The 27,220-nt window shown below is 44.8% G+C and overlaps 1 protein-coding gene across 1 annotated transcript; it reads right to left on the bottom strand.

The window, feature by feature from the left end:
* On the bottom strand, positions 1–27,218 carry jmjd6 (jumonji domain containing 6, arginine demethylase and lysine hydroxylase). The gene is made up of 6 exons (XM_084328702.1): positions 26,797–27,218; positions 25,306–25,694; positions 23,059–23,345; positions 17,096–17,231; positions 14,274–14,412; positions 1–3,705 (listed from the first exon to the last, which is right to left on the bottom strand). The coding sequence occupies exons 1-6, from the start codon at positions 26,923–26,925 to the stop codon at positions 3,574–3,576; spliced, it is 1,212 nt and encodes a 403-aa protein (XP_084184828.1). The 5' UTR covers positions 26,926–27,218; the 3' UTR covers positions 1–3,573.
* Positions 27,219–27,220: the final 2 nt, after the last annotated feature.

Below are 27,220 nucleotides of genomic sequence, written 5' to 3'. Positions count from 1 at the left end.
GACTCACAAACGCACTGGAGAGACACGGCACAGCGACTCACAAACGCACTGGAGAGGCACGGCACAGCGACTCACAAACGCACTGGAGAGGCACGGCACAGCGACTCACAAACGCACTGGAGAGGCACGGCACAGCGACTCACAAACGCACTGGAGAGGCACGGCACAACGACTCACACTGTGAAGAAGCACTTTCAACTGGTTTCGGACGTTTCTCGCCGATTTTCTCTCAAGCATGAAATCAGGATTCACTCGACTCCATGTTTTAACGTCACAGAACAAAGTCAGACAAGACAACATTATTCATCGTTCACGCCGAATCCTCGAGACGAGGAACAACAGAAGTCCATTTAGAATTTTTTTGGGGGGAATTTGTAGTTGTAAAGTGAAATTACTTGGGAGTGTTGGAAGTGTCTGTACATAATTAGTTTTTTTTGGTGGAGGGAAAATGTATAATACAATTTAAAAAAATAAAAAAAAATTACTGACATGGTTCTTCGTCAAAAGGGTTGAATTGGTTGGTTGTACTTGTAGAGATCAGGAACGCTTAGGGGCGTATCGAACAGAATACAAAATTCAAGAGAAAATATACGTTGGATAACAGTCAGTGTATCGAATTTTTAAACCATATCAATTCTCCTTCTCTTCTCTTGGTCTCTCATATTCTCTCTCAGGTTTAACCAGTGGTACGCTATGGTTACCGCTGTTAGCCTGTTACCATAACGATTAAGGCTCGTTTTCATTGTTTTCGCGATAAAATATTTGAACTTTGAAATATATATATATTTTCAAATTTTCAGAGCGTAGTATATAATGTATAATTAAAGCCCTGTAGTATGAATACATTTTAACACGTAAAATAACCTAAAATCTAATTGTGATCTCAAAATCAAAATGCATATCAACTCTGAATGATGACTAACAACTTCGATCAATACATTGATTAAAAAAGGCAACAATCCAATTTAACTGACGCAGCGTTGATTCAGCGTGTTCATACATGACAAAACAAATAAGCCGTTAAGAATGCTTACTGTTCAAAGAATGGGTGATTCCGGTTTTTAAACTTGTGTTAAATCAATAATAGTAGTAAATAATAGTAAAATCCAAGCCACATTTGGTTGGATGAGCTTGTGTGTCACAGAATCTTTTCAGCTCGATCACAAGAATCTACATTGTGTCGATCATCTCACTGAATTGAATCATAGCGCAAATACTGAGTTGCTGCCTTGTCAATGAAAATGGTATCAAGGTCAAGGCATCAAGTTTACATCCTTACTACAACTCAACATTTTGTTTTAGATATTAGTCGTAATACTGTAGGCAATTTTTTGGGCTATGGAGACTGGTGACAATCCTAGCAACACGGGATAAAAACTCTATTCAAATGTTTCCTGGCAATAAGACTTTCTCAGGGGGTTTACGCCACAATGTCGGGGCAACTAATTGGCCAATAGGCAGAGCCACTGTTGATCATCAGGTTTGCCCAAAAAAGTTGCTGTGTATCACTGCCTTTAGACAAAAAGTTGCTGTGTATCACTGCCTTTAGACAAAAAGTTGCTGCGTATCACTGCCTTTAGACAAACAGTTGCTGTGTATCACTGCCTTTAGACAAAAAGTTGCTGTGTATCACTGCCTTTAGACAAAAAGTTGCTGTGTATCACTGCCTTTAGACAAAAAGTTGCTGTGTATCACTGCCTTTAGACAAAAAGTTGCTGTGTATCACTGCCTTTAGACAAAAAGTTGCTGTGTATCACTGCCTTTAGACAAAAAGTTGCTGTGTATCACTGCCTTTAGACAAAAAAAAATCCTTTGCTCATTTTGTCCTGTGCCAGCTTTCTTCTGTTACATAATCTGTAATTATCAACCTGTCATTCAGTCAATGAAAAATCTGATCCAATAGACTACTGTTAAAAAAACAGTGACAGAATTGCTCTTGGCATTCTGGTGAGTGTGGCGCCCCCTACGGTATTTGCTAGAGAACACCGGCAAATCGCCTATTTCGACTGCTTGCAGGTAAAAGTACAAAGTAAACGTGTCTAAAATGGTTATCGACAATATCTCCTCAACTTGTAGTTCATATCATTAGAGCCGCATATGGCACACTGTTTTACAAAGAAACGCTACTATATGAACGATATTATCCAATGATTACCCTCATAATGATAACCTTTCTGATTGTTTCTTTAGACTTACACCTGTGGCACCTGAGAATAGCTAGATAAATCTGCAAAAGCTACCGTTAAGGGATTGTTTATGCCAATTTCTCTGCCCAAGACATGCATCCGAGACCGCTACAGTTGCAACCGTAACAAACCTTCCAATTCACTGTCTCACGTCACCAGGATTAAATATCAAACATATATGCCCGGAGGAACTGTTACTTTTACCATTACTTTAGACCGCCGGAACACAAAAACACAATACATATTAGTTTGGAAGATTTAAATGTGATAATCCAAATGTTTTCTCCATCTCGCGGATTATTCTACAGTATTCTACGCCCGTGGACAGCAGTTAGCCGCTTCATTTACTGACCGAAAGGGTTTGAACTCCAGCATATATTACATTACACATTTTTTATAGAGACAATTTAAAGGTGCACCAATACTATTTCCTGGTGACCAATACGGGTACTTAAATTGGAGTGGTTGCGGTAGAAAATAAAGGAAGGCCATTTTCTTTTACAGATATACCTACAGTATAAGTGAAAAAAGTGTATCCTAATCAAATTGAATTCCCCATCTGTATGTAGTGTAGTTAACGGTTAGTTAGTTCAGCAACAATCACATGGCATTTTGGCCCTCGGCGACACCAAGTACACGTACTTGAGCCTGGTACCTGGTCGACATCAGTACTGATGCACCTCCTCTCTCCGGGACATGAAGGCAACCCCCCAATTAACCGGTTTACCCTGTCAGACAGTATTCAGTCTGTACAACGTCTTAACAACGTGTTATAATAACGTGATCGCTTGATTCCACCAGGTCAGAAACTCCACAAAAGTGTCCCGTTTACAGTTAAGAACGAACCCATTCATTCTCCAATCACCATAACCTCATCGTGAAGTCATTAGAGCAGAAAGCAGTTCCCCTACAGAGCATCTTAAGTTCCCCTACAGAGCATCTTAAGTTCCCCTACAGAGCATCTTAAGTTCCCCTACAGAGCATCTTAAGACCATTAGACCCACAGGTTCAGCCCCCAAGGCAACAGAGGGTTCTCTCAATATCCCCCCCACCCCCAAAAACAGTCATGTCTTTCCTTCGTCCACGAGCTACAGACACATGTCCAGTCTCAAGAAGCACAGTGGTGGTGGCAGGTCTCCAGTCGCTCCGCAACCCCAAAAATATTCACCGTTTCTTCTTCTTAAATCTCCACGTCCAACTCTCGTCCTCTCCAACAGACAAGAGAGCAGCCAGAGAGAATATCTCCTTTAGGAACCAACAAAATAACAAAACAATCATCGATTGGCGTGCGTCGTACGTGCGTGTGAGGGAATCATCCGTGGTGGTGGTGGTGGTGGGGGGGCGTGGCCTCCTGAAGAGGTGGGCGGCGTGTACGTTATGCTGGACGTTACCGAGAGGAGCTGCGCTCTTTGCTGACACAGTCGTCCTGGGTGGTGGTGTCCCCGTTGGCGGCCATGCTGCACGTCCTCCTCTTCTTCCTGCGGTGAGACATGGCGTCCCCCTCTGAGCCGGACTCCGCCTGCAGGGGCGAGGGGGTAGTTCAGTGACATGTACACATATTGCATAACAGGGGAGGGAGGGAGGAGGGGGGGGGGGGGGGGGGTGCAACATGTTTCTGTCTATCACATGTAGCGACACCTGTTGCCAGTGCTGCATACAGATACAGTGTCCGTGATGAGAGGTCTGTTCTTGGAACATAATAAAACAGGATCTATAGAGGCGGGTATTGTGACAGTATGTCAGATTCCTCCGTCAGCAGAACATCACAGCCAAACAAGTAGCGGGGAGGAGGAGCTGCGTAGAAGAGTCCTTAACCCTTTCACTACCACACTACAGAAGGTTAACCTTTCACTACCACACTACAGACGGTTAACCTTTCACTACCACACTACAGAAGGTTAACCTTTCACTACCACACTACAGAAGGTTAACCTTTCACTACCTCACTACAGAAGGTTAACCTTTCACTACCACACTACAGACGGTTTAACAGTCTGTATTGTTGCAGTGAAAGGGTTAACCATTTGGTAGTGAAAGGGTTCATCTACTTTCTTGTAATCAAGACGCTCCAGATTTTGAATTAACGCAAATTCAACCAAACCCCCGCAGTATTTGCGACAGCAATCCTATTCCCCGCAACACGTCTGCATGAAATAAGTCAGGCTGCTCGCAATCCTCTGGGTCGCTGCAATGTTTCCGTATTAAAACATGGCATCGTCACGCAGCTGCTGGTGATTTTCTGCTTTCGATTATCGCTGCCAGTTCGGTCACTTGATGTTATCTGGGCAACTTTTGCAACGGTCTTCATTTGGACACAGTCGCTTTTCAAACGGGGAAGTAGGGCTGACCTCGACTAATCGATCGAAATGAGCCGTAGTCGACTGCAAAAAAAAGGAATACTTTTATTTTTTTTTATCATTCTTTCCAAAAGCAGGCCTAGAAGCCTAATGGCGCACATACCAGCGAGGCTAACTGGCTAAGAAAACGGGCACAGAGGCACTGAAAGAGGATTTCACCCGTCTAATGAACACGAATATGAAGATGTATCCATCAGTGGACCAATTGCATGCTTTCGCAGAGGACAAGAAGCCTTCAGTCGATTCCTTCAGACATTAAGCACCCCCCACAGCCCAAATGGCATGATAAAAAATTCGGGGGGGGGGGGGGGGGGGGGGAGAAGGTAAAGTGACGTTAAACTGCCTGTGGGGTGAGACAGTAAAGTGACGTTAAACTGCCTGTGGGGTGAGACAGTAAAGTGACGTTAAACTGCCTGTGGGGTGAGACAGTAAAGTGATGTTAAACTGCCTGTGGGGTGAGACAGTAAAGTGACGTTAAACTGCCTGTGGGGTGAGACAGTAAAGTGACGTTAAACTACATGTGGGGTGAGACAGTAAAGTGACGTTAAACTGCCTGTGGGGTGAGACAGTAAAGTGACGTTAAACTACATGTGGGGTGAGACAGTAAAGTGACGTTAAACTGCCTGTGGGGTGAGACAGTAAAGTGATGTTAAACTGCCTGTGGGGTGAGACAGTAAAGTGACGTTAAACTGCCTGTGGGGTGAGACAGTAAAGTGATGTTAAACTGCCTGTGGGGTGAGACAGTAAAGTGACGTTAAACTGCCTGTGGGGTGAGACAGTAAAGTGATGTTAAACTGCCTGTGGGGTGAGACAGTAAAGTGATGTTAAACTGCCTGTGGGGTGAGACAGTAAAGTGATGTTAAACTGCCTGTGGGGTGAGACAGTAAAGTGATGTTAAACTGCCTGTGGGGTGAGACAGTAAAGTGATGTTAAACTGCCTGTGGGGTGAGACAGTAAAGTGATGTTAAACTGCCTGTGGGGTGAGACAGTAAAGTGACGTTAAACTGCCTGTGGGGTGAGACAGTAAAGTGACATTAAACTACCTGTGGGGTGAGACAGTAAAGTGACATTAAACTACCTGTGGGGTGAGACAGTAAAGTGACATTAAACTACCTGTGGGGTGAGACAGTAAAGTGACGTTAAACTGCCTGTGGGGTGAGACAGTAAAGTGACGTTAAACTGCCTGTGGGGTGAGACAGTAAAGTGACGTTAAACTGCCTGTGGGGTGAGACAGTAAAGTGACGTTAAACTGCCTGTGGGGTGAGACAGTAAAGTGACGTTAAACTACATGTGGGGTGAGACAGTAAAGTGACGTTAAACTGCCTGTGGGGTGAGACAGTAAAGTGACGTTAAACTGCCTGTGGGGTGAGACAGTAAAGTGATGTTAAACTACATGTGGGGTGAGACAGTAAAGTGACGTTAAACTGCCTGTGGGGTGAGACAGTAAAGTGATGTTAAACTGCCTGTGGGGTGAGACAGTAAAGTGACGTTAAACTGCCTGTGGGGTGAGACAGTAAAGTGATGTTAAACTGCCTGTGGGGTGAGACAGTAAAGTGATGTTAAACTGCCTGTGGGGTGAGACAGTAAAGTGACGTTAAACTGCCTGTGGGGTGAGACAGTAAAGTGATGTTAAACTGCCTGTGGGGTGAGACAGTAAAGTGACGTTAAACTGCCTGTGGGGTGAGACAGTAAAGTGACGTTAAACTGCCTGTGGGGTGAGACAGTAAAGTGATGTTAAACTGCCTGTGGGGTGAGAAGGTTAAGTGACGTTAAACTGCCTGTGGGGTGAGAAGGTTAAGTGACGTTAAACTGCCTGTGGGGTGAGACAGTAAAGTGACGTTAAACTGCCTGTGGGGTGAGACAGTAAAGTGACGTTAAACTGCCTGTGGGGTGAGACAGTAAAGTGACGTTAAACTGCCTGTGGGGTGAGACAGTAAAGTGACGTTAAACTACATGTGGGGTGAGACAGTAAAGTGACGTTAAACTGCCTGTGGGGTGAGACAGTAAAGTGACGTTAAACTGCCTGTGGGGTGAGACAGTAAAGTGATGTTAAACTACATGTGGGGTGAGACAGTAAAGTGACGTTAAACTGCCTGTGGGGTGAGACAGTAAAGTGATGTTAAACTGCCTGTGGGGTGAGACAGTAAAGTGCCGTTAAACTGCCTGTGGGGTGAGACAGTAAAGTGATGTTAAACTGCCTGTGGGGTGAGACAGTAAAGTGACGTTAAACTGCCTGTGGGGTGAGACAGTAAAGTGATGTTAAACTGCCTGTGGGGTGAGACAGTAAAGTGATGTTAAACTGCCTGTGGGGTGAGACAGTAAAGTGATGTTAAACTGCCTGTGGGGTGAGACAGTAAAGTGACGTTAAACTGCCTGTGGGGTGAGACAGTAAAGTGACATTAAACTACCTGTGGGGTGAGACAGTAAAGTGACATTAAACTACCTGTGGGGTGAGACAGTAAAGTGACATTAAACTACCTGTGGGGTGAGACAGTAAAGTGACGTTAAACTGCCTGTGGGGTGAGACAGTAAAGTGACGTTAAACTGCCTGTGGGGTGAGACAGTAAAGTGACGTTAAACTGCCTGTGGGGTGAGACAGTAAAGTGATGTTAAACTGCCTGTGGGGTGAGACAGTAAAGTGACGTTAAACTGCCTGTGGGGTGAGACAGTAAAGTGACGTTAAACTGCCTGTGGGGTGAGACAGTAAAGTGACGTTAAACTGCCTGTGGGGTGAGACAGTAAAGTGATGTTAAACTACATGTGGGGTGAGACAGTAAAGTGACGTTAAACTGCCTGTGGGGTGAGACAGTAAAGTGATGTTAAACTGCCTGTGGGGTGAGACAGTAAAGTGACGTTAAACTGCCTGTGGGGTGAGACAGTAAAGTGATGTTAAACTGCCTGTGGGGTGAGACAGTAAAGTGACGTTAAACTGCCTGTGGGGTGAGACAGTAAAGTGACGTTAAACTGCCTGTGGGGTGAGACAGTAAAGTGATGTTAAACTGCCTGTGGGGTGAGAAGGTTAAGTGACGTTAAACTGCCTGTGGGGTGAGACAGTAAAGTGACGTTAAACTGCCTGTGGGGTGAGAAAGTAAAGTGACGTTAAACTGCCTGTGGGGTGAGACAGTAAAGTGACGTTAAACTGCCTGTGGGGTGAGACAGTAAAGTGACGTTAAACTGCCTGTGGGGTGAGACAGTAAAGTGACGTTAAACTACATGTGGGGTGAGACAGTAAAGTGACGTTAAACTGCCTGTGGGGTGAGACAGTAAAGTGACGTTAAACTGCCTGTGGGGTGAGACAGTAAAGTGACGTTAAACTGCCTGTGGGGTGAGACAGTAAAGTGACGTTAAACTGCCTGTGGGGTGAGACAGTAAAGTGATGTTAAACTGCCTGTGGGGTGAGACAGTAAAGTGACGTTAAACTGCCTGTGGGGTGAGACAGTAAAGTCATGTTAAACTGCCTGTGGGGTGAGACAGTAAAGTGACGTTAAACTGCCTGTGGGGTGAGACAGTAAAGTGATGTTAAACTGCCTGTGGGGTGAGACAGTAAAGTGACGTTAAACTGCCTGTGGGGTGAGACAGTAAAGTGACGTTAAACTGCCTGTGGGGTGAGACAGTAAAGTGACGTTAAACTGCCTGTGGGGTGAGACAGTAAAGTGACGTTAAACTGCCTGTGGGGTGAGACAGTAAAGTGACGTTAAACTGCCTGTGGGGTGAGACAGTAAAGTGACGTTAAACTGCCTGTGGGGTGAGACAGTAAAGTGACATTAAACTACCTGTGGGGTGAGACAGTAAAGTGATGTTAAACTGCCTGTGGGGTGAGACAGTAAAGTGATGTTAAACTGCCTGTGGGGTGAGACAGTAAAGTGACGTTAAACTACCTGTGGGGTGAGACAGTAAAGTGATGTTAAACTGCCTGTGGGGTGAGACAGTAAAGTGACGTTAAACTGCCTGTGGGGTGAGACAGTAAAGTGACGTTAAACTACATGTGGGGTGAGACAGTAAAGTGACGTTAAACTGCCTGTGGGGTGAGACAGTAAAGTGACGTTAAACTGCCTGTGGGGTGAGACAGTAAAGTGATGTTAAACTACATGTGGGGTGAGACAGTAAAGTGATGTTAAACTGCCTGTGGGGTGAGACAGTAAAGTGATGTTAAACTACATGTGGGGTGAGACAGTAAAGTGACATTAAACTACCTGTGGGGTGAGACAGTAAAGTGATGTTAAACTACATGTGGGGTGAGACAGTAAAGTGACGTTAAACTGCCTGTGGGGTGAGACAGTAAAGTGATGTTAAACTGCCTGTGGGGTGAGACAGTAAAGTGACATTAAACTGCCTGTGGGGTGAGACAGTAAAGTGACGTTAAACTGCCTGTGGGGTGAGACAGTAAAGTGACGTTAAACTGCCTGTGGGGTGAGACAGTAAAGTGACGTTAAACTGCCTGTGGGGTGAGACAGTAAAGTGACATTAAACTGCCTGTGGGGTGAGACAGTAAAGTGACGTTAAACTGCCTGTGGGGTGAGACAGTAAAGTGACGTTAAACTGCCTGTGGGGTGAGACAGTAAAGTGACGTTAAACTGCCTGTGGGGTGAGACAGTAAAGTGACGTTAAACTGCCTGTGGGGTGAGACAGTAAAGTGACGTTAAACTGCCTGTGGGGTGAGACAGTAAAGTGACGTTAAACTGCCTGTGGGGTGAGACAGTAAAGTGACGTTAAACTGCCTGTGGGGTGAGACAGTAAAGTGATGTTAAACTGCCTGTGGGGTGAGACAGTAAAGTGACGTTAAACTGCCTGTGGGGTGAGACAGTAAAGTGATGTTAAACTGCCTGTGGGGTGAGACAGTAAAGTGACATTAAACTGCCTGTGGGGTGAGACAGTAAAGTGACATTAAACTGCCTGTGGGGTGAGACAGTAAAGTGACGTTAAACTGCCTGTGGGGTGAGACAGTAAAGTGACGTTAAACTGCCTGTGGGGTGAGACAGTAAAGTGATTTTAAACTGCCTGTGGGGTGAGACAGTAAAGTGACGTTAAACTGCCTGTGGGGTGAGACAGTAAAGTGACGTTAAACTGCCTGTGGGGTGAGACAGTAAAGTGACGTTAAACTGCCTGTGGGGTGAGACAGTAAAGTGACGTTAAACTGCCTGTGGGGTGAGACAGTAAAGTGACGTTAAACTGCCTGTGGGGTGAGACAGTAAAGTGACGTTAAACTGCCTGTGGGGTGAGAAAGTAAAGTGACGTTAAACTGCCTGTGGGGTGAGACAGTAAAGTGACGTTAAACTGCCTGTGGGGTGAGACAGTAAAGTGACGTTAAACTGCCTGTGGGGTGAGACAGTAAAGTGACATTAAACTACCTGTGGGGTGAGACAGTAAAGTGACATTAAACTGCCTGTGGGGTGAGACAGTAAAGTGACGTTAAACTGCCTGTGGGGTGAGACAGTAAAGTGATGTTAAACTGCCTGTGGGGTGAGACAGTAAAGTGACGTTAAACTGCCTGTGGGGTGAGACAGTAAAGTGATGTTAAACTGCCTGTGGGGTGAGACAGTAAAGTGACGTTAAACTGCCTGTGGGGTGAGACAGTAAAGTGATGTTAAACTACCTGTGGGGTGAGACAGTAAAGTGACATTAAACTACCTGTGGGGTGAGACAGTAAAGTGACGTTAAACTGCCTGTGGGGTGAGACAGTAAAGTGACGTTAAACTGCCTGTGGGGTGAGACAGTAAAGTGACATTAAACTACCTGTGGGGTGAGACAGTAAAGTGACATTAAACTACCTGTGGGGTGAGACAGTAAAGTGACATTAAACTACCTGTGGGGTGAGACAGTAAAGTGACATTAAACTACCTGTGGGGTGAGACAGTAAAGTGACGTTAAACTGCCTGTGGGGTGAGACAGTAAAGTGATGTTAAACTGCCTGTGGGGTGAGACAGTAAAGTGACGTTAAACTACCTGTGGGGTGAGACAGTAAAGTGATGTTAAACTGCCTGTGGGGTGAGACAGTAAAGTGACGTTAAACTACCTGTGGGGTGAGACAGTAAAGTGATGTTAAACTGCCTGTGGGGTGAGACAGTAAAGTGATGTTAAACTGCCTGTGGGGTGAGACAGTAAAGTGACGTTAAACTACCTGTGGGGTGAGACAGTAAAGTGACGTTAAACTACCTGTGGGGTGAGACAGTAAAGTGATGTTAAACTGCCTGTGGGGTGAGACAGTAAAGTGATGTTAAACTACCTGTGGGGTGAGACAGTAAAGTGACGTTAAACTGCCTGTGGGGTGAGACAGTAAAGTGACGTTAAACTGCCTGTGGGGTGAGACAGTAAAGTGATGTTAAACTGCCTGTGGGGTGAGACAGTAAAGTGATGTTAAACTGCCTGTGGGGTGAGAAGGTTAAGTTTTACAGGAAGGATTATATGTTTTGTTTGCCTAATTTTAAAAGCCACATTGTTGACACTAAATGACCGGATGTCAAGAGACCTGATCTGCAACGCTAACGGTTCCGGGTTATTTTTGGCTAGCGAGAAAGCGGCAGCCATAAGTCGCCCGTGAGGCATCTATGCGAGGAGAGAGAGAAAAGAGAGAGAGAGAAAAGAGAGAGAGAGAGCGAGAGAAAAGAGAGAGAGAGAGCGAGAGAGAGAGAGAGAGAGAGAGAGAGAGAGAGACAGTCCATATTGTGTGTGTGTGAGGTAGGAGGGAAGAGAGAGAGAAGGGGCAGGCAGGCAGGTGTGTGTATGTGTTTGTTTGCGTGTGTGTGTCTGTGTGTTTGCATAGGTGAATGGCAGAGGTTGTTACAGGCAGACCTGCCTACTTAAGAGTTCTTGACGGTAATTGGACTGCATTCACATAGCTCTTTTATCCAAAGCGCTTTACAACTTGTGCCTCACATTCACACACGGCAGCGGAGGAGACCATACAAGGTGCCAAGAAGTTAGGCGTTAAGTGTCTTTGACAGGAGGAGCTGGAATCGAACCAGGAATCTTCCAATTACCAGACAACCACTTTACCTCCTGAGTCACTGTCGCCCCGGTTGATATGAGATCATTCTGAATATATAGCTTAGATAATAAAAAAAAAAAAAAAAGGCTATCTTTCATGGACTTGCAATTGTCCTGCAATAAAAAACAGAACATTTTACAAATTGTGTTGCAATTTTCTCTTTTTAGAAAAGCCACTGCAAAATCAAGTATTTTAGGTTGAGATAATGACGAAAAGGTTTTTCTTGGTGATCCTAGAGTAGATACAACCATGAGAGTTGAAAAGGAGGGTGGTGAGTGGCTGGCTACGCTAAGCTACATGTCACAGCTGAGCAAACCAACACGTAAGTGAGATGAACTCAAGATCCGTCAGGCCCACATTATGTTATGTCTATAAATATATATACGTCTATTTCATTTTTACTTACAGGCGCCTTCCAGATTAACCTAAACACACAACTCACTTATTTGTGGCTCACTTCAAAGCTGTTGAAATGGTCCAACTTGTCAACACTTCACTGGAGAGTCTGTCTACTTTCTGGGACGCTGGTCGAATCAAACGCAAAGTTCTGCGAGTGAAAATAACTCATTTAATGTTCCGACGTTCCGAAAAGTCGGCGTCCAGAAAGGAGACAGACTTCTCTGTTGAAGTTGACCAGTTGGGACCATTTCAACATTTTCCAGTGAGTATTTGACAAATAAGTGCCTCAAATTTGATGTGTATATGACACAGTGACCTGAGGGATCTTAAATTCATCCCACTACCTGTCCGCTCGCCGGGCTGTGATATGAAGCTAGAGAACGAAGATCTTGTTGATCTTAGCATGGCAATAATAATGTACAAAGCACATAACCACTCACTTCCAAGTTGCATTCAGGAGTTGTTCCAAACTAGAGAGAGCCGGTATAAACTTAGGGGAACTTGTGTCTTCAATATCGCAAAGGCAATCCGTCGAGATTGTGCTTAATTTTGTAAATTTTTATAGTTTTAGGTGTTTTTGATGAACCAACTGTTGGTGCATTTAATGTATATGACTTGAAACTTGAAATATAAAAAGCTGATATCTGTTAAAGGGGTAAAACTATGGAATAACTGTGACAAAGAAGTAAACATGTGTAGTTCGATACATATATTTAAGAGATTATTCAAATATAAGGTGATACATAAATATAAAACCTTATTATTATTCTAATTATATATATATATATATTTTTAATCCACTTTTTCAATTTTTTTCTCCCATCCCAATTTAGCCGTGCCAATTCTCCCCTCCCCTGTCTTGAACGTTGCTCGCATATGCCCCCCACTGGTCGGTTGTAGGGAGGATAGAAGCGTTGCATCACGTCACATCTTTTCACCTGCCAGCGTGGACTCTCAGTGGCGAGGTGTAACGTGTGGGAGGCTCACACTGCCCCCGCCATTTTCCTGTCTCTGCTGTGCAGGTGTCCCCCAACCGACCTGTAGGAGTCGCTGTCCACAACGTCCAGTTTACCACCCATCGACTTCCACCCACTAACTCTGCCAATTGAGTTAGTATGACGGCCGGCCCAAGCCGGAGGCAACGCCGACAGCCGGAGTCGAACCCGGTGTCTCTTGCGTTGGTGACGAGCGCAATGTCCGCTGCGCCACCCAGCATGACAAAAATATATAAAAAAAATTAAATGTGTATACGTTTTGTATATAAAACTATGAAACTTTTGTAACCTTGTTTTTGCTCAATTATGTACTGAATTGTGTTTTTTTGTTTGTAAATAATGTAATGTAAAAAAAGGGTAGGCAATTATAAGCCTCGGCTTCAGCCTACACCTTTTCGGTCATTTTCTTTCTTTTATACATTTTCTACTACTGTACAATTGCTTTGTAAAAGAAGACCGAAATCAAATCATTCATTCATTCAACCCAGCGTTAGATAACACTGCCGGCGACAACCCGATATGTGGCAGAACTGCAGCCAAGAGAGGCTGAGCTGAAAATGGCAGCAAATATTTAGCACTTGATTATCCGGAGGCACAGCACTGCCATACTTCAACGGCAAAAGGCCACAAGATCAACGGGAAACACTAGACGGCAGCATGACGGGAACATGTTTCCGACCCCCTGACGCAGACCCCTGAGGGCCGGCGGACACGTGTGTCATGGGGGCTGGGGGGGGGAGATCATTACAACACAGTCTTTTTCACCGTACATTTAAGGAAAGACCTTAATACGTGCTACGATAGAATGTGAACCTGATAGTGGGACCTGAATCAACTTAAAGTAATACCTTAAGTGGTTTAATTCAAGAATCCAGCGAGCACTTTTGGTATACAGTGACACCTGCCTGCCCCGACTGAGAACAGATATACCCACAAATACTTTTTTTTACTCCGTCTATTCTATTTTATTACCGTATTTGTATTACTGAATGAAACCGTAAACAGAGAGGCCTATTGGGATGCTAGATCCTAATGTGAAAAACTGTGATTTACCTTACCTTGCTACCTCTCTATCTTTTTTATGCTCGCTTATGCCTGTATTTTCTACTGCCGTGAAGCACTTTGAACTGCAATTTCTGTGTGAAAAGTGCTATACAAATAAAGTTATTATTATTATTATCCTCCTGGAGCGGGGTCTCTGGGTAGGATAGGACCGTGTTCAACTATGTGAACACCTCACAGGGAGTGAGTGAGTGAGTGAGCGTGTGAGCGAGTGAGTGAGTGAGTGAGTGAGTGAGTGAGTGAGTGCGTGTGTGTGTGTGTGTGTGTGTGTGTAGGGAACACAACGCACGTCTGAGTCAGAGTCTGAGGAGCTGGAGGAAGAGGAGGAGGAAGAGTCACTGGAGCTGTCTGAGGCGATGCCCGTCGACTCCTGCAGGTCCACCTTGTCTGCCAGCACTGCGAGGTCGGGCCGTTCCAGCTTCAAAACACTGAGGGAAGCAGAGAGAGAGAGAGAGAGAGTCTGTCAACGTCAGTATTGTGCTTTTGGAAAAACCAATAATGCCAATAATCTATAATAAAAAGCCTATTGAACTGAACAGAATAGAGGATGGGGAACAGGCAGGTTAATTAGACAGTAAGAAGTATATAACTCAACATAAATGAGTCAAGAGAACCTAACAATGTCTTGAAACTACTACAGGGAGGTGTAGTGGTTACGTCATTGCTGTTTCCTGTGCGGTCCACCCTCCTTGAAATAGCAATGTATTTCCAATGGACCCATTTCTAAATAGTCTCGTTTAAAACAAATAAAGCGTGAACATTGGCCACGGTGTACCTCTCTGTGTGTATTCATCCACAATCTATATAGCTCAACCTGAAAGAATTAGCACTTAATCGTAAAAGTAGCTAAATAACAACGTTTATGTTTTCGTTCACTGAGGAACTACACTTCACTTTGGCGCTGCTGACTGACGTCACCACAGCGTAGACTCCTGGCTGTATTAGGCGACAGCACTGAACGACGTTCTACTGGTAAGTGTAGTTATTTTTAATGACAACTGAAACAACCTTATAACTAACTTTATTTCAACCAAAAATGCTTAAACAATAGTTAGTGATAGAAGGAAACTAATTTTGTGCAAAAATGGAAAGCTTGCCAATGTTCATGAGGCAGAATTATTACAATAGCCGATAATATATTTTCCCAATGATAAAACCCTACAGGTGGACCGCGTGGGAAACTAAAGTGACGTCAGACTACACCTCCCTATACTGGTGGATGTTGGGGTAGATGATAAGCAGCCCTTAACTATCCATAAATAAACACAGGATTTATCCGATATCCATTAAACAACCACAGAAGAATGAGCAGCCTGTACCCACAGGGACTGCCAGGTATAGGCACAGCTCTGTCACCTACCTCTGCCTCAATCAAAGCCAAAACAGGACCTTGTGAATACTAGGGCTCCATGATATGGAAAAACATATTATCCGGCTAGCAAAGACCTTCTATCACGATATGGGAAATGTCATATCTCAATAACGACGTATATCACGATATAGTATGGAGATGGAGGTGCGCTTGATTACTATCACAGGCCAGCGGTTCTGTGTCGTGTTGCGGGGAGCTTTGCGCTCCTCCACGTTTGTTTGTTATTCCAGCACATGTGCGCGTGGGTGAGGAGGACATTCCCCCCCTTCATATTCACATATGGCAGCCCTTTGCAACGTGTATAATGCACAAGTTGATATCGTAATGACGATTAAAATAAACACAATAGATTGTGCAGCCCTACTTGTGAATCAAAACTGAATTGAATCGGGTCACCAGTGCTGACACCCACCCAGTTATTGTATACGTTTTGAAAGATATCGTTTGGTAAATGTATTTGTGGGGAGCCTCTTCCATATTAGGGTGGGTATATGGAACAACTCAACGTATGGGAAACACTGGATAGGAATAACAATAAAGTTTAGTCAACAACCATACTTCCCAGAACCAATCGACACTAGAGATGTTCCGATACCATTTTTCCCTTTCCGATCCGATTCCGATACCTAAGCTTTGGGTATCGGCCGATACCGATATTTATCCGATACCAGTGCATACAAAAAAAATAAAAAATTATATAAATACTTTTTTTTTTTTTTTTTACAGATACTGTTATACTGTTTTTAGTAATAACTGGAAAGTAATGGTATTTATTCAACAACAGGTGATTGTATAGATTTGTATTAGTATCATTAATCAATGAGTATGGGCTGCAGCACTGCAGATATACCCTACTCCAATGATCCACACGAACATTAAACGGTGTTGCACTCGCTACTCCGTGGCTCTGCAGATATACCCTATTCAGTCTGTAAGCTAGTGGCAGATAGAACGTTCATGTTGTGATTTTTGATGCAAAATAAATATTCAACATTCTCTTTTGAAACTCCGCCTCAGACTCTTATCCTTTGGCACTTGCTGTACTTTGCTTGCAGGTCTGCAGCCATTATTGCTGGATTATAAATAGCACCAACTTTAGACACAGTAACGTTATCAAGCTAAGCTAACTGACCTAGCTCGTCTTCCCGCATTGACATTTGATAACGTTAGTAATAGTCAGCTAACGCTAGTCAGTAGCTACTTAACTTAAATACAATTCACCGTGGGTGCATTATTGTTGATAGACGGTCACGGACAGTGTTAGGTCCTGGAGAAAGGACAGGCGATCATCTGGTGATTTGATGTAACGTTAAAGCGGATGTTGTTCCAACTAGCTATCTTTCCAGCTAATGCTATCATAACACCAGCAAAACACATCCCGTCCGAGCTCCCCGTCACACCGCACTGTCGGGGACAATGGAATTTAAGAAAGTGTATCTGCTGTTAAAATGACACAGCATCACACTTTAAAACATGTTCATTTTATAATCCTCACTCTCCGCAGGACTCGGCAGGAGATAAATTACATCATGGGATCGGAGGCTAGAATTTACGTGTACTCGCTGATACCGATACCAGCATTTTAGGCAGTATCGGCGGCATTTCCGATACTGGTATCGGTATCGGAACAACTCTAATCGACACGCTCTCTATTAGTTCCTGCGGGTGGATGTGTCGTGTCACATGGGTTGCTAAAGGCACTTGTGTGTTAAGATATCGATCCGGTAATGAGCACTCACCGATACCACTTTCTGGAGAGCTTGGGGCGGCCTCTGACAGTTTTATGCCACACAATGGGGAAGTTGGTTGTACTGGCAAAGTTCTGAGTGATGGCGATGGTCGTGTCCATGTTGAGAACCACATGCCACCAGCCACCTGGAGGGAACAGAAGAGTCACCATCAACAGCGACACGGTCACAACACTGGTCGATATTTAACACCTGGAAAAAACAGGGTCAACAGAGACGATGCAGACAGACAACATTAGTGTAAATAAATGTTTATTTAAGTTCAGTGATTTTGTGTCTCTTTTCTTCTTATTAAATTGTTGCATCTTATAAGATGCAAAAGAAATTATAATATATATCAGCATTGGTATTTCAAAAACCCATATTGGTCGACCACTATACAATACTGCTTTACATTAATAATAATTAGTAAATAGTCATTTAAGAAGTCTCAACAGTCTTTAATATGGAGAAGGGGTTGTCATGGTAAAGACTTTTTGAGGTGACAAAAGAACCTGTGTCCACAGTTGCAACACACAAAACAGCCAGCGCCTCAGGAGTTAAGGCACGTTGTCATGGCATCATTACAGGGAGGGAGGCAAACAGGAACATTCCAAACTCTGGACACGTGCCCACAAGAGCTAAGGGTTTAATCCAGTCTCCATCTCCAAATTAACCCCAGAGACAGAATTAGCAGAATCTAGGTCACATGACTGTCACTGTCCGCCGTCTCCTTGACTGCGTCGTCGTGGCCCTCAGGAATACCAGCTGATCTTCTGTGTGCGTGTGTGTCTCTCGTTAAACCATGTCTTTTTGGCTTTGGACAGGACAGTAGCATGTTATGGTAGGTTTACACTGAAATAGCCACACAAGTTACCAAATGAGTCTCTCTGGTATCTCTAGCACACTCCTTCTGGCAGTGTCCTGGCATTTGAGGAGTAAGGTGGCATTTGAGGAGTAGGGTGGCATTTGAGGAGTACGGTGACATTTGAGGAGTAAGGTGGCATTTGAGGAGTAAGGTGGCATTTGAGGAGTACGGTGGCATTTGAAGAGTAAAGTGACATTTGAGGAATAAGGTGGCATTTGAGGAGTATTGGTGGCATTTGAGGAGTAAGGTGGCATTTGAGGAGTATTGGTGGCATTTGAGGAGTAAGGTGGCATTTGAGGAGTAAGGTGGCATTTGAGGAGTAAGGTGGCATTTGAGGAGTAGTGACATTTGAGGAGTAAAGTGCCATTTGAGGAGTAAAGTGCCATTTGAGGAGTAAGTGACATTTGAGGAGTAAAGTGCCATTTGAGGAGTAAAGTGCCATTTGAGGAGTAAAGTGCCATTTGAGGAGTAAAGTGCCATTTGAGGAGTAAAGTGCCATTTGAGGAGTAAAGTGCCATTTGAGGAGTAAGTGACATTTGAGGAGTAGTGACATTTGAGGAGTAAGTGACATTTGAGGAGTAGTGACATTTGAGGAGTAAAGTGCCATTTGAGGAGTAAAGTGCCATTTGAGGAGTAAAGTGCCATTTGAGGAGTAGTGACATTTGAGGAGTAAAGTGCCATTTGAGGAGTAAAGTGCCATTTGAGGAGTAAAGTGCCATTTGAGGAGTAAAGTGCCATTTGAGGAGTAAGGTGCCATTTGAGGAGTAAAGTGGCATTTGAGGAGTAAGGTGCCATTTGAGGAGTAGTGACATTTGAGGAGTAGTGACATTTGAGGAGTAAAGTGCCATTTGAGGAGTAGTGACATTTGAGGAGTAAAGTGCCATTTGAGGAGTAAAGTGACATTTGTCTTTGTTATTAAACTACCTTGGTCGCTTGCACCCATGATGCAAAGTTGCAATGTTCAGTCGATTGACAAAATTAGGGTTCCTATCGGTTTCCCCTAATTGAAGTTACCTGCCAGGTCACTTAATTTTTGCACTGCAAGTCACCTGCAAATGCAATCCTGTGCAAAAGCCACACAGTGCTGGGATATATAAACATTGCACTTTACAAACGATCAACTGAATATTGCAACTTCCAAGGTTGTGTAGCAAATAGCAAAGTAATTTCACGTCTTTACTTAACTCATTGGACACAGACAACGTTTATATACGTGTTTGTCCAACAACCGTTGAACGCCAACCACGTATATATATATACGTTATTTGATCATTATTTCTTTTATTCGATATTTCCATTCATTATCCATCCAGGGAGCCTGGTGTTATCATGGGGCTGAGTCTGAGATCGCTAAAGTGCAATACCGGCCACATCCTACCAGGCGGCGGTATCGAGCACCATTTGAAACCATGTGTATTGAGCTGTGCGTCGATGAAATGCCTCCGGGCGCTCTTTTCTAATAACCTGAACCTAGGGCTTCACCCGATCGCATTGAATCGTTTTCGGGGTTATGCTGTGGTGGGTTATGTCGTGGGCCAAATGGACATACGATCTACCAGATGGCAATTAAATAATTGGAATATTCTTTTTGGAATCCCACTGGCCACAGGTAAGAGCAATTTAACGTCAATTTCAGCTTGATTGTGCCTTGTTATGTTGTTGTACTAACGAATTCCATTATTGACAATCAATTAATTAGAAGCGACCCCCCTCCCCTTCATGCTTTCATGATGGAACATAATACCGATCATATGCATTTGAATTTTTTATTGTGGCGTGTGTAGGGACGAAATGCAAATGGGTTTAGTATAATACACGTCACGGTCTATTACTAGCCTCCCAGGAATGACCATAGACCGCTCTAAAACCATAGTAACCATAGTAAACCATTCACCACGGTATAAAACGGGAATGTATGGATGGAAATTATTTTTCTCATATTGAACGATAGATACTCAATGTCAAATGGGCCATAGTATTGCATCCATAGCTATAGTTATAGGCCTGCAAACAAGGTGACGGACTCCATTGGTTTAATGCGTGGCAGCGCATAGCCATATCCCGGAAACAGCGTGGCAGCCAATGAGTTAATGTTGTGTCCAATTAGCCAGCATTTGTTTTCTGGTCTATGGCATTTTCACCCAAACACATACTATGCGGTTGAGCAGAGGTGGAGTATACCAGCTAACCCAGACCAGTTTGCTCTCTTGCCTGTGGCTTAAATAGAAATACACGAACACAAGGTCAAAGGTGAAGTTGAGGGCCAATAGTAAATCACTCTCCTGAGCTGTTCAGTGTTGCAGATGTATTCGCCGTGCTCCAGTTTCCGGTGACCACCAAAGTGCTTCCAACAAGTCCCGCCTACATCATGATCCACCCGGTGCAGTTAAATGTGAAATGTTTTGAATACACAACACATTCTTGAGATGTAGTGGTGGTCAAGACCCCCTCGCTTGGAACCATACATATCCCTGCCGGCCAAGCTTTCAATCCTGCCAGAACCCTTCTCTGTTCCGTCTGCCCTACTCTCGGCTCACCTCTCAACCTCCCTACCATCTCAATAGAGAGAGAAAAAGGGGGGGGGGGGGGTGAGGGAAGAAAGAATGACCTCCATACTAGGGATGGGCATCGATTTTTTCATTGTCATTCAATTATTTATTTTTAATCTATTTATGCAAATATTGTTTTGTCTCAAAAATATTTGCGCCTACAATGTGTAGTGTATTGAGACTGAGAGGGGACCCTATTAATTGTTACACTGCTGAACGGCATGCTGGGTACAGGTAGCTAGCTAGCCAGGTAGCATATTATATTATTATAGCTATAGTCAATGGGCCACGCTAAAAGATAGGCATTTTCACTGTGCGTCACGATGTTTGCAGAGCTATATCTATATTCTATATTATAGCTATGGAGACAATATAAATTTTTTCATGTATACGTTCGCGTGTTATCCCGTGGTGAATATTGTATAGTTTCAAAGTGATCCGGGCTAATTCCTGGAAGCTGTGTTATGTGCATTTTGCTAAAGTCGTTCGCGTTGCTCGTCTGGACACGTTACTATTTCCAAATCAAAGGTATATAATAGGTATTATGTTTCATCTTGAAGGCATCAAGGGGGGGGGGGGGGCGTTTTTTTTTATGCTCCGATCGTCAGCAACGGCATACGTTTTGAATACTACATACGTTGATCATTGTGATCGATGTGAAATCATTGTTGGATCAAAGTAGGATTGATGTCATATAGTCCTTACCTTTACTAGGAGGTATCCCAAAATGAATATTCCAATTGTCTGATCGCGATTTCCAGTATTGATGTCCATCGGGTCCCTGACATGAAATGGCACAAAATATGCATCAAGTGTGCTAAACGCGTTCCAAGTTGCTCGAATGAACCGTTTCACTTGTCCGGGTCCAAATTCTCCGCCCGGATCATATAAAATGTAACACACAGTGTGAAATAAGGTTTCAAAGGGTAGGCGATACTGCCACCTAGCAGGATTTGGCCGGCATTGCACTCTCGAGATCTCAGAATGAGTTCCAATGGTAACACAGAGGTCTGCGAGAGTGTATAGGATATTAAAATCGGAAAAAAGAAAAAACTATCCAAAAACGTAATAATACGTTTTTTTGGCGCTCAATGGTTGGCGAGCAAACACGTAATATTATATATAATATGGTGTTAACAGCTGGGAGAACAGAAAAGAATGATGAAGAAAGAGAGACTAAGTTCACAATTTCAAGCATCACAGTGATTTAACGCTCAGAATGAATGCTTTTGTTGCTCTGTCCGCTAGCGTTAGCAATAACAGCAGCCAGCTAGCTCGCTTGATTATCTCACGTTCGTTAAGTAAAAACAAAATCGTACTTTAATGTGGAAGCTCAGACATTTCAAGCATCAACAATGTAACTTTCGGAATTAATGCTTTTGTTCCTGGAAATAGCCTGCTGTGAATCCCACATATCTAGTTGTTGGCAATGACAGCAGCCAGCTTGGGGGGGGGGTTGATTAGTAATAGGTCCCAGTGGGGCGGTCAGGTGGCGTAACAGAGATTGCGTTCGTCACCAACTTCGGAGACGCTAATCCAGCTCACAGCTCCGGGGTTGTCACCAGCTTGGCTGGCCGTTCACACTAATACAATTGGCAGTATTAGAGGGTGGGAGAAGCTGGCGGGGTGGGTCCGGGTCGTTGTAAACAGCGACTCCTACAGTTCGGTCGGGGCGCCTGCTAATCGCGGATAGGATCTAAGTGGGATAGTGTGATCCTTCCACACGCTACGCCCTCTCAGTGAGAATCCGCACTGCCAGGTGAAAAGAAGCGGTTGATTGGCTGGACGTGTGTCGGAGCCGAGGAAGCACGTGGTAGCCTCCACTCTCCCAGACCGACTGTGGGGGGTAAGTGCGCAGCGACCAGGAAGGGGATTGGGAATTGGCATAACGACTAACATGGGATGGGAGAAAATCGGAGGAAAAAGACAAAAAAAAAAAAAAAAAGGTAATAGGTCCCAGTGACTATCGAATAGTAATAATTACAAAAAAAATGTAATCAAGCGGCTGGGTGGCGTAGCGGAGATTGCGCTCATCACCAATGCAAGAGACTCCGGTATTGAATCCCAGTCTCAGCATTGCCTTCGACTTGGGCCGGCCGTCATACTGGCTCATTTGGCACAGTCAGTGGGTGGAAGTCGATGGGTGGGGATTGGACGTTGTGGACAGCAACTGCTACAGGCCGGTTGGGTGTCGCCTGTACAGCAGAGACAGGAAGTATCGGGGGCAGCGTGAGCCTCCCACACGTTACTCCTCGCCACAGAGAGTCCGCGCACTGAAAAGATGCGACAGGCTGCCTCCTCGTGCACCGGAGGGGACACGTGATGCAAGGCTTCTATCCTCACTACAACGACCAGTGGGGGGGCATAGTCGAGCAACGTTCAAGACAGGGGAGGGGAGAATTGGCAATACGAAATTGGGATGGGAGAAATTATAAAAAAAATGTATAAACATTTAAAATAGTAATATTTTACTAAATAGTAATAATAGTAAAAAAAACTACATTTTAAAATAGTAATAAATAAAAGACCGTTGCCCATCATCCCTACTCCGTACTAACCAGGGACAAAGACGGTCTCCCCGGGTCGCTGGAGGACCTCCAGGGGTCTGAACTCAGCGGGCCAGGTGGGCTGCTGGGTGCGCGGGTACACCACGTTGAACCAGGTGATGGCCTCGTCCTGCTGGTTGCCTCCGTCCTCCCTGGTCACCTTGATCAGCTCGCGGGGCGTGTGGGTGGGGAAGAGGCACCAGCGCTTGTGCCCTTGCACCAGGGCGTTCCAGGCACTGGTGCCCAGCGGGTCGATGTGGATCCCGGTGCCGGAGCGGGAGGGGCCCATCACGAACCACCTGGAGAAGACGAGGCAGACGGGAGAGATAATGGGAGAAGAAGAACCATTTAAAACAACAACCATTGTTTATCCACAAATTGGCAGAATGTAACCCTTTCACTACCACTCTACCAAAATGGTTAACCCTTTCACACTGCGACAATACAGAAGGTTAACCACTTGACCGTCTGTAGTGTTGGTAGTGAAAGGGTTAACCTTCTTTAGTGTGGTAGTGAAAGGGTTAAGTGAACTACAAAAGAAGAACAGCCACAAGCTAAGGGTTGAAGAGCACTTCAACACCTCCGACCCTTGATGCGTGTGGCAGGGCATCCAGGCCAGACTACAGTACAAACCCACAAACAACTCCCCCAACCACTGACCCGGCCCTCCCTGATGAGCTCAATAACTTTCATCATGTATATCGCTGTTGCACTTTACCGTTACTGTACTTGTGCTGCATGATGATTGACAATACATTTTAATCTAATCTAATCTATTTTTTGTATCCACTTTTTCTCCACCATTTTCTATTTTTTCTCCCATCCCACTGGTTGGCTGCAATGTGGACCAAGCCTTGCATCACGTGTCCCCTCCGGTACACGAGGAGGCAGCTGTCGCATCTTTTCACCTGTACAGCGCGATCTCTCAGCGGCGAGGAGTAACGCGTGATTCTGCTGTACAGGCGCACCAACCGACCTGTAGGAGTCGCTGTCCACAACGTCCGATCCCCACCCACCAGCTTTCCCACCCCCTAAGGGCCCGAGTCGACCGGGGACGGTTTATGAGTTGTCAGCTCCTTTCCGTCATTCATTTCTATGCTACAGACGCGACAGGCGCGCTCCTTTTCCCAGCGCCGCGCCTCGCGCTTTAGCGCTCTCTGCGGCAGCGTTTTTGGGTGGAGCGCTCCCAGCGCCTAAAGTTGAAACTAGTTCAACTTTTGGAGAGGAGCGCCGCTCATCAAGGTAACTTTTTTCGACCGACCAATCAACATCGAGGAAGTGGCGGAGCCACGGCAGTCGCGAGACTCAGGAAAACGCTCTGAGCTTTTTTTCTTTTGCTTTTCAAAGCGGTCCGCCTTGAAAAAAACATCCCCGGTGGACACAAAGTCTAATACTGCCAATTGTATTAGTATGAACGACCAGCCAAGCCGGAAGCAACGCCGAGAGCTGGGCTCGAACCCAGCATCTCCTGCGTTAGTGGCGAGCGCCTTGCCCACTGCGCCACTTAGCCGCACAAATCTAATCTGATGTTGACCCTCCAATTACAACCGTTGCTTCACCGTCCCGAGGAAAGCAACAGTTGTGATTGGAGGATCAAGAAAAGAGGGCGGGGTTCGAGATAGGTTTGGCTGCCCTCCATCATTGTCTAACCTCAAGTCATACACATGAGCTGGATGTTATCCTACGACCTCTGTGAGACTAAGGGCTAGATCCACAAAGAATGGATTGCACGGTGCTAATTGCACCCTTACTTACAAATCATTATGAATTGAAAACGGGGGACCCTGATGTAAACAAGACGAAAGTCTTTCTCTGGTCTGCATCTCCTTAACAATTGTGTGTATTGATTGAGCCGTACTGTATTGTACCATTCTGCACTCTGTTAATAAAATGTTCATTCAATCAATCACCGCGCCATGCAATTAGCACCGTGCAATCCATTCTTTGTGGATCTAGCCCTAAGTCTGTTAGTCTACGTCTGTTGTTGATCATTTTTCAAAAAGGAGTATCCGTTTGTTGGACAGTATAATGACAATACATTTGAATATAATCTAAGTCCTTTACAATTTTGTTCGTCGGGAGCAATTAGGGGTTAAGTCAGCGTCTTGCTCAAGGACACTTCGACACGCTGTCCGGGGAATCTAACCGGGAACCTCTCGATTACCAGATGACCGCTCTACCTCCTGAGCCACTGACGCAACAGCTGTACGCGGGGGGTTATATAATCAGCCAGAGTTACATAACAACACTCCTCCTGACCTGTAGGGAGGTCTGCGTTTCTCCCCGGCGAACTGGAACAGGTCGTCCCTGAAGAAGAGGGGCACCTGGTAGTCCTCCAGCAGCTTGCGGCGCTTGGCGTGCTCGCCGTAGCTGCTGTCGAAGATGTAGAGCGGGCTGTCGTCCCGCGTGGACTCCAGGTACTCCACGTAGTACTTCATCTTCATCTTCACAGAGTAGCCGTCATTGTCCTCGCCGCACTTGAACTTCTGGTTGCGGTACTTGCGCTTCAGGCGCTCCATGGTCCATTTCTCACGGGCGGGCCAGCTCTCCTGACAGTTGAGCAGCACGACGGGCTTGTAGGGCCTCTCGAAGCGCTGGATGAACTCCTCCGGGCTGAGACGCAGGGCGTCCGCGCGCTCGATGTTGTCCTGGTTAAGAGACAGCGTAGAACACACACACACAAAACCAACAGGTGGATAGGGTTTAGAGAGAGACAGGTATTATTTTGCCTTGAAGGAATGCATTATGGTAGGTTGACAAACCGCTCAAAAGGTCATTTCAAACTCGAAGCTCACTATTGAATTAAGAGAATGGCTTGTGGTGTGTTGACCTAAGGTTATGAGGGGTTTCTAAACTCTCTAGGCCTGAAATGCTACGTATATTCTCAGCCACCCACACCCCACAGAAGAGCCTCCTGGCTGTGACAATATCAACCTTCTCCTGCTGAAGCGCTTGGCAGCTCCCCAAGCGCTTGTCCCAATCCCAGGCCTGAAGCAAGCAGACATAACACCTGTTCTGTACCGACAGACCAAAACGGTGTCAAGTTAACAATACTGCGTATTATAGGTCTGTTTGGGGTCAAGTGCTACTAACAATATGCATGAGTTACTGTAGTATAATTGGCACGTTTGAAGGTATTTGACCTAATAATAACTAGCTATAACTGTCCGAAGGATAAATCTGTTCTCAGCTTAATAAAAGAAAAACTTTGCAACACGAGGGTAACGTTAGTAAATTAGCAGACCATTTCGTAAATAAGATTGGATTAGTGTCGATTGGCCATATGATTAACGTTAAGTTAACATTTCTGACCAAAAAACAACCCAGGAGAACCCAGTTATGTTAAAGAGCCACGGAGTGTGTCGCAGCAGGCGTGTTGGCTACGTGACCACAAATATATACTCTTTTCTGGACACTTTTTGTATCACAAACAGTATGTATTTGCAAATCTGGTATGTCATAAATGTATAGATGTAGCAGTACTGTCTATCTGTATGTCGTGTGTGTGTCATGTATGTTATGATTAATTGAAAATGGGGGACCCTGATGTAAACAAGACGAAAGTCTTTCTCTGGTCTGCATCCCCTTAACAATTGTGTGTATTGAGCTGTACTGTACCCATTCTGCAATCTGTTAATAAAGTAATCAATCAATCAATAAATTCAATCAATGCTAGGATCATGTTGTAACGTCAAGAAGCGTGTTAGCAGCTGGCTAGCTCAGCATGCTAAGAGACTGTGTGACAGTTACCTTCACTGAGCGATGTGACACGTCGAAAGTCTCACAATAATCGTGTTTGATCCAGTCTAATGAATCCTTCAACTCGGGTCTGGCACTCCGCTTGGCCTCTTTAATCCTCTTCTTACTCTTATGATTCATTCCTCCGTTTAAAGAAATGTTGTTGTTGTTGCCCTGCTGCTGGGGGGTTAGCTAGCTATCCGTCTGTGCTAACGGTGGTGTAGTGTGTAGTAGAAACACATCCGCTAGCCTGCACGGGTTTGCTAGCAGGCTAACGTTTAAGATGACTGGTGTTTAATAAGCCAGTTGATAAAGACAACTATGTCAAAAAGTATCTTACTGTGTTGACAAACTCGGCCTATAATCGATACTACGTGTGAACACTGAACACAACACACTGTTACACCTGTGCGCCCAGTCAAGAGGGTTCGACGCG

Source organism: Notolepis coatsorum, assembly GCF_963971535.1.
Source record: "Notolepis coatsorum genome assembly, chromosome: 14".
NCBI classification, from domain to species: domain Eukaryota; kingdom Metazoa; phylum Chordata; class Actinopteri; order Aulopiformes; family Paralepididae; genus Notolepis; species Notolepis coatsorum.
Note: the sequence above shows the minus strand (reverse complement) of the source record. Positions and strands in the feature narration are given on the sequence as shown.